Source organism: Nerophis lumbriciformis, linkage group LG10 (genome assembly GCF_033978685.3).
Source record: "Nerophis lumbriciformis linkage group LG10, RoL_Nlum_v2.1, whole genome shotgun sequence".
In the NCBI taxonomy this organism is placed as follows: domain Eukaryota; kingdom Metazoa; phylum Chordata; class Actinopteri; order Syngnathiformes; family Syngnathidae; genus Nerophis; species Nerophis lumbriciformis.
The window spans coordinates 3,872,847-3,881,560 of NC_084557.2; the positions used below are offsets into that span (position 1 = coordinate 3,872,847).

The following is an 8,714-nucleotide window of genomic DNA, read 5'->3' on the forward strand; positions in this document are numbered from 1 at the left end:
ATATTAGTGTCATATATGACATTCATATCAATATTACTAATATAATATATAAATAATATTAGTGTCATATATGATATTAATATCAATATTACTAATATAATATATGAATAATATTAGTGTTATATAGGACATTAATATCAATATAACTAATTTAATATATAAATAATATTAGTGTCATATATGACATTCATATCAATATTACTAATTTAATATATAAATAATATGAGTGTCATATATGACATTAATATCAATATTACTAATATAATATATAACGAATATTAGTGTGATTTATGACATTAAAATCAATATGACTACTGTAATATATGAATATAACTAACATTAGTGTCATATATGACATTAATATCAATATTACTATTATATGAATATAACTCAGTGTTATATATGACATTAATATAAATATTACTAATATAATATATAAATAATATTAGTGTCATATATGACATTAATATCAATATTACTAATATAATATATAACGAATATTAGTGTGATTTATGACATTAAAATCAATATGACTACTGTAATATATGAATATAACTAACATTAGTGTCATATATGACATTAATATCAATATTACTATTATATGAATATAACTCAGTGTTATATATGACATTAATATAAATATTACTAATATAATATATAAATAATATTAGTGTCATATATGACATTAATATCAATATTACTAATATAATATATAACGAATATTAGTGTGATTTATGACATTAAAATCAATATGACTACTGTAATCTATGAATATAACTAATATTAGTGTCATATATGACATTAATATCAATATTACTATTATATGAATATAACTCAGTGTTATATATGACATTAATATAAATATTACTAATATAATATATAAATAATATTAGTGTCATATAAGACATTAATATCAATATTACTAATATACAACTAATAGTGTCATATATGACATGTATATCAATATTACTAATATAATATATAACAAATATTAGTGTCATATAGGACATTAATATCAATATTACTAATTTAATATATAAATAATATTAGTGTCATATATGACATTCATATCAATATTACTAATATAATATATAAATAATATTAGTGTCATATATGATATTAATATCAATATTACTAATATAATATATGAATAATATTAGTGTTATATAGGACATTAATATCAATATAACTAATTTAATATATAAATAATATTAGTGTCATATATGACATTCATATCAATATTACTAATTTAATATATAAATAATATTAGTGTCAAATATGACATTACTATCAATATTACTAATATAATATATAACGAATATTAGTGTGATTTATGACATTAAAATCATTATGACTACTGTAATATATGAATATAACTAATATTAGTGTCATATATCACATTAATATCAATATTACTAATAAATAACTAATATTAGTGTTATATATGACATTAATACCAATATTACTAATATAATATATAAGTAATATTAGTGGCTTATAGGACATTAATATCAATATTACTAATATATGAATATAACTCATATTAGTGTCGTATATGACATTAATATCAATATTACTAATATAATATAGAAATAATATTAGTGTCATATATGACATTAATATCAATATTATTAATATATAACTAATAGTGTTATATACAACATTAATATCAACATTACTAATATATGAATATAACTCCTATTAGTATCACATTTACTAATATAATATTAGTGTCATATATGACATTAATATCAATATTACTAATATATAACTAATAATGTCATATATGACATTAATATCAATATTACTAATATAATATATAAGTAATATTAGTGTTGTATATGACATTAATATAAATATTACTAATATATGAATATAACTCATATTAGTGTCATATATGACATTAATATAAATATTACTAATATAATATATAAATAATATTAGTGTCTTATATGACATTAATATCAATATTACTAATATATAACTAATAGTGTCATATATGACATTAATATCAATATTGCTAATATAATATATAAATAATATTAGTGTCATATATGACATTAACATCAATATTACTAATATATAACTAATACTGTCATACATGACATTAATATCAATATTACTAATATATAACTAATATTAGTGTTATATATGACATTAATATCAATATTACAAATATATGAATATAACTCATATTAGTGTCATATAGGACACTAATATCAATATTACTAATATAATATATAAATAATATTAGTGTTATATAGGACATTAATATCAATATAACTAATTTAATATATAAATAATATTAGTGTCATATATGACATTCATATCAATATTGCTAATTTAATATATAAATAATATTAGTATCATATATGATATTAATATCAATATTACTAATATAATATATGAATAATATTAGTGTTATATAGGACATTAATATCAATATAACTAATTTAATATATAAATAATATTAGTGTCATATATGACATTAATATCAAAATTACTAATATAATATATAACGAATATTAGTGTGATTTATGACATTAAAATCAATATGACTACTGCAATATATGAATATAACTAACATTAGTGTCATATATGACATTAATATCAATATTACTAATATATGAATATAACTCATATTAGTGTCATATATGACATTCATATCTATATTACTAATATAATATAGAAATAACATTAGTGTCATATATGACATTAATATCAATATTACTATTATAATGTATAACTAATATTAGTGTTATTTATGACATAAAATCAATATTACTACTGTAATCTATGAATATAACTAATATTAGTGTCATATATGACATTAATATCAATATTACTAATATATGAATATAACTCATATTAGTGTCATATATGACATTAATATAAATATTACTAATATAATATAGAAATAATATTAGTGTCATATATGACATTAATATCAATATTACTAATATAATGTATAACTAATATTAGTGTTATATATGACATAAAATCAATATTACTAATATAATGTATAACTAATATTAGTGTTATATATGACATAAAATCAATATTACTACTGTAATCTATGAATATAACTAATATTAGTGTCATATATGACATTAATATCAATATTACTAATATAATATATAAATAATATTAGTGTCATATATGACATTAATATCAATATTACTATTATATGAATATAACTCATATTAGTGTCATATATGACATTAATATAAATATTACTAATATAATATAGAAATAATATTAGTGTCATATATGACATTAATATCAATATTACTAATATATAACTAATAGTGTCATATATGACATTTATATCAATATTACTAATATAATATATAACAAATATTAGTGTCATATATGACATTAATATCAATATTACTATTATATGAATATAACTCATATTAGTGTCATATATGACATTAATATAAATATTACTAATATAATATATAAATAATATTAGTGTCATATATGACATTAATATCAATATTACTAATATATAACTAATAGTGTCATATATGACATTAATATCAATATTACTATTATATGAATATAACTCACATTAGTGTCATATATGACATTAATATAAATATTACTAATATAATTTATAAATAATATTAGTGTCATATATGACATTAATATCAATATTACTAATATATAACTAATAGTGTCATATATGACATTTATATCAATATTACTAATATAACATATAACAAATATTAGTGTCATATAGGAAATTAATATCAATATTACTAATATAATATATAACTAATATTAGTGTCATATATAACATTAATATCAATATTACTAATATAATATATAAATAATATTAGTGTCATATATGACATTAATATCAATATTACTAATATAATATATAACAAATATTAGTGTGATATGACACTAAAATCAATATGACTACTGTAATATATGAATATAACTAACATTAGTGTCATATATGACAATAATATCAATATTACTAATTTGACATGTGAATATTACGTTGCCTTCATGTGCATCAGGACTGAGGTGTGCTGCATGCATCTACAACTTGGTGGTGCTTTCAAGAGCCGCTCTGCATTGCGTCGAAAGCCCCGACTCCTCCTCCTCCTCCTCCTCCTCCTCCTCCTCCTCCTCTCGCTGCTACTGTCTCCCTCCTCCTCCTCTTTCTCACCCTCCTCATCCATCCATCCATCCATCCATCCATCCATCCTCTCCTGTGCACATCTCAACATTGCAGAAGAAACATTCCACACTCTCATCATCAGCTGTTTCTTCTTCCTCCCCTCCAACACCCCCTCTCCTCCTCCTCCTCCTCCTCCTCTTCCTCCTGTCGGCGCGCTCATTTCTGCTGATGTCTGGATAACGTCAAGAGCTCGCTTATGCTTCCTTTAATGTAGCAGCTCCCCCCCCTCCCTCCCCTTTTTCAATTGCAGCGTTAAAAACACACACACACACACACACACACACACACACACACACACACACACACACACACACACACACACACGCCATCCTTCCCGCAGTGTGGGAGCTCCAAGCTGCTGTCTCAACACAACCATGTGATTGTTGGCCGCTTTTCCGCTCTTTTTTTTTTTGCTTTGTTTTTTGGGGGCTGGGACGGGGTGAAGTGCTCCTCATGGATGCTCGGAGCAGATCTCCGGAGAGGCGAGCAGCAGCAGCACCACGTCACCCCGAGGTAAGCGCCGCTCTCCACTTCCACCACGCCTGCACATGAGCGCCTTGTTATGATGATGTGTTATGCGTCAAAAAAAAAAAGCCAACTTCCGACTGCCTGCGCCGTGATGGGTTAGCGAGGCGGACGAGAGGCAAAAGCAGAATAACCTCGCAACAACTCGCTAACGAAGTAGACCAAGAAGTGAACTGCTGAGTCGGCAAATATCTTTCTGTGTTTGATCCCATTATCCCCCCCCCCCTCCTCTTTCCTCCTCTCTCTCTCCGGGTGGCAGAGGCAGCGGTGTTGGAGAGCAGCAATGGTCAAGTCAGCGAGAACCGCAGTGGAGCCGCACTGAGGCAAATCCAGCCAAGCAGCCCCTGGTGTCCCGGGGGTGAGGGGGGGTTCCCAGCACTTTAAGGGGCGCAGGAAGCTGAGGACGTCCGAACCTTTCCCCCCAAAACTCACATTATTCCGCATCCCCGCCGCAAGATGACGGTGGTATCAGGAGACAACGTGGACGAGACCTCGGCCGTGCCCGGCCACCCCCAGGACGCCTACCCGCCCCCGGACCACAACGACCACGAGTGCTGCGAGAGGGTGGTCATCAACATCGCCGGCCTCAGGTTTGAAACCCAGCTGAAAACTCTATCGCAGTTTCCCGAGACGCTGCTGGGCAACCCCAAAAAGCGCATGCGCTACTTCGACCCCCTGCGGAACGAGTACTTCTTCGACCGGAACAGGCCCAGCTTCGACGCCATCCTCTACTACTACCAGTCCGGGGGTCGGCTGCGGAGACCCGTTAACGTCCCCTTGGATATGTTCTCGGAGGAGATCAAGTTCTACGAGCTGGGGGTGGACGCCATGGAGAGGTTCAGAGAAGACGAGGGGTTCATTCGGGAGGAGGAGCGCCCCCTGCCGGAGAAGGAGTTCCAGCGTCAGATCTGGCTACTCTTTGAGCACCCGGAGAGCTCGGGTACCGCCAGGGGGATCGCCATCGTGTCGGTGATGGTCATCTTGATTTCCATTGTCATATTTTGTTTGGAGACTCTACCGCAACTGAAGGAGGACCCAAGGGGTCACTTGGAGACTGTGGGCAACATCACCATTTACTATAAACCCAACATTCTCACTGACCCCTTCTTCATCATCGAGACTCTCTGCATCATCTGGTTCTCCTTTGAGTTGATTGTGCGCTTCCTGGCATGTCCCAGCAAGCCGGCCTTCTTCAAGAACATGATGAACACCATTGACATTGTGGCCATCATCCCCTACTTCATCACGCTGGGCACCGAGCTGGCCGAAGACCCCGACACAGAGGGGGTCGGGGAGCAGGCAACGTCTCTGGCTATTCTCAGGGTGATCCGTCTGGTCAGGGTGTTTCGGATCTTCAAGCTGTCCCGACACTCCAAAGGACTGCAGATCTTGGGGCAGACCCTCAAGGCCAGTATGCGGGAGCTGGGACTGCTCATCTTCTTCCTATTCATCGGGGTCATCTTGTTCTCCAGCGCCGTCTACTTCGCAGAGGCCGAGGAGCAGGATTCGCAATTCGGGAGCATCCCGGACGCCTTCTGGTGGGCGGTGGTGTCCATGACCACCGTGGGCTACGGGGACATGGTGCCGGTCACCATCGGGGGTAAGATTGTGGGGTCTCTGTGCGCCATCGCCGGTGTGTTAACTATTGCCCTCCCCGTGCCCGTCATTGTGTCCAACTTCAACTACTTCTACCACCGGGAGACGGAGGGCGAGGAGCAGGCGCAGCTGCTCAACGTCAGCAACCCCAACATCCCATCTGACACCAACTCCAGCCGCCGAAGTTCGTCCGTGGTCAGCAAATCAGAGTACATGGAGATCGACGGCGACCTTAACAACAGCATCGACAACTTTAGGGAGGCCAACCTGAGAACTGGCAACTGCACTACTATAGCCAACCAGAACTGTGTGAACAAGAGCAAGCTTCTCACAGACGTTTAGCTAGCGAGACTTTGGAAGGGGTTAGCTTCCCTCAGGGTGCGTTCACACTTGTCACCTTTGCTTCCGTCAAAACCAAAGTCTGGTGCGTTTGCTTTGGTCGGCTGGGGTCAAACGTGAACCTGATCACATAAGTTGACCCAAGACCACTGTGAATGCTACACGGACCAAATGACAAATACGTCTAAGCTCTGCTCCGCCTCTGTATGTGTCTCTAAGAGTACATCTCTTGTGGCATCTAAGACGATACAAAAATAACCTCCAGTTTGAAAGCTTGGAGTCCATTGAAGTCCTTGCTTCAAACTACTGCGGTCAAAGGACTACAAACATCTGATCAATCACACTTTTGAATCTGGACCTTTTAACCCTGCAGTTTGAAAGCTTGGAGTCCATTGAAGTCCTTGCTTCAAACTACTGCGGTCAAAGGACTACAAACATCTGATCAATCACACTTTTGAATCTGGACCATTTAACCCTGCAGTTTGAAAGCTTGGAGTCCATTGAAGTCCTTGCTTCAAACTACTGCGGTCAAAGGACTACAAACATCTGATCAATCACACTTTTGAATCTGGACCATTTAACCCTGCAGTTTGAAAGCTTGGAGTCCATTGAAGTCCTTGCTTCAAACTACTGCGGTCAAAGGACTACAAACATCTGATCAATCACACTTTTGAATCTGGACCATTTAACCCTGTAGTTTGAAAGCTTGGAGTCCATTGAAGTCCTTGCTTCAAACTACTGCGGTCAAAGGACTACAAACATCTGATCAATCACACTTTTGAATCTGGACCATTTAACCCTGCAGTTTGAAAGCTTGGAGTCCATTGAAGTCCTTGCTTCAAACTACTGCGGTCAAAGGACTACAAACATCTGATCAATCACACTTTTGAATCTGGACCATTTAACCCTGCAGTTTGAAAGCTTGGAGTCCATTGAAGTCCTTGCTTCAAACTACTGCGGTCAAAGGACTACAAACATCTGATCAATCACACTTTTGAATCTGGACCATTTAACCCTGCAGTTTGAAAGCTTGGAGTCCATTGAAGTCCTTGCTTCAAACTACTGCGGTCAAAGGACTACAAACATCTGATCAATCACACTTTTGAATCTGGACCATTTAACCCTGCAGTTTGAAAGCTTGGAGTCCATTGAAGTCCTTGCTTCAAACTACTGCGGTCAAAGGACTACAAACATCTGATCAATCACACTTTTGAATCTGGACCATTTAACCCTGCAGTTTGAAAGCAGTCTTGTTCACGAGTGAGGGAAGAGTGGATCGTGAGATCGACAGGCGGATCGGTGCGGCGTCTTCAGTAATGCGGACGCTGTATCGATCCGTTGTGGTGAAGAAGGAGCTGAGCCGGAAGGCAAAGCTCTCAATTTACCGGTCGATCTACGTTCCCATCCTCACCTATGGTCATGAGCTTTGGGTTCTGACCGAAAGGACAAGATCACGGGTACAAGCGGCCGAAATGAGTTTCCTCCGCCGGGTGGCGGGGCTCTCCCTTAGAGATAGGGTGAGAAGCTCTGTCATCCGGGGGGAGCTCAAAGTAAAGCCGCTGCTCCTCCGCATCGAGAGGAGCCAGATGAGGTGGTTCGGGCATCTGGTCAGGATGCCACCCGAGCGCCTCCCTAAGGAGGTGTTTAGGGCATGTCCGACCGGTAGGAGGCCACGAGGAAGACCCAGGACACGTTGGGAAGACTATGTCTCCCGGCTGGCCTGGGAACGCCTCGGGATCCCCCGGGAGGAGCTGGACGAAGTGGCTGGGGAGAGGGAAGTCTGGGCTTCCCTGCTTAGGCTGCTGCCCCCGCGACCCGACCTCGGATAAGCGGAAGAAGATGGATGGATGGATGGAGTTTGAAAGTCCTTTGAAGTCCTTGCTTCAAACTACTGCGGTCAAAGGACTACAAACATCTGATCAATTACACTTTTGAATCTGGATTAATCATGAGCATCTATAGTCAAAACGATGATTCATGACTCTGTGATTGGTCACTTGAGTTCACTACTTCACTGTCCTGGGTCACGTGACAAAAACACCAGCGCGACCGCTAAGCC

General features: G+C 35.8%; 1 protein-coding gene across 1 annotated transcript; it reads left to right on the plus strand.

Moving 5' to 3' along the window:
• The first annotated feature begins 4,316 nt into the window (after positions 1-4,316).
• LOC133612740 (potassium voltage-gated channel subfamily A member 1-like) lies at positions 4,317-8,514 on the plus strand. Its single transcript, XM_061970410.2, has 2 exons — positions 4,317-4,708; positions 4,980-8,514. The coding sequence occupies exon 2, from the start codon at positions 5,177-5,179 to the stop codon at positions 6,656-6,658; it is 1,482 nt and encodes a 493-aa protein (XP_061826394.1). The 5' UTR covers positions 4,317-4,708; positions 4,980-5,176; the 3' UTR covers positions 6,659-8,514.
• The last annotated feature ends 200 nt before the right edge of the window (positions 8,515-8,714 follow it).

Excerpts from the sequence above, each read along its gene's own strand:
- LOC133612740 (XM_061970410.2), top strand. The coding sequence starts at position 5,177 with ATGACGGTGGTATCAGGAGACAACGTGGACGAGACCTCGGCCGTGCCC.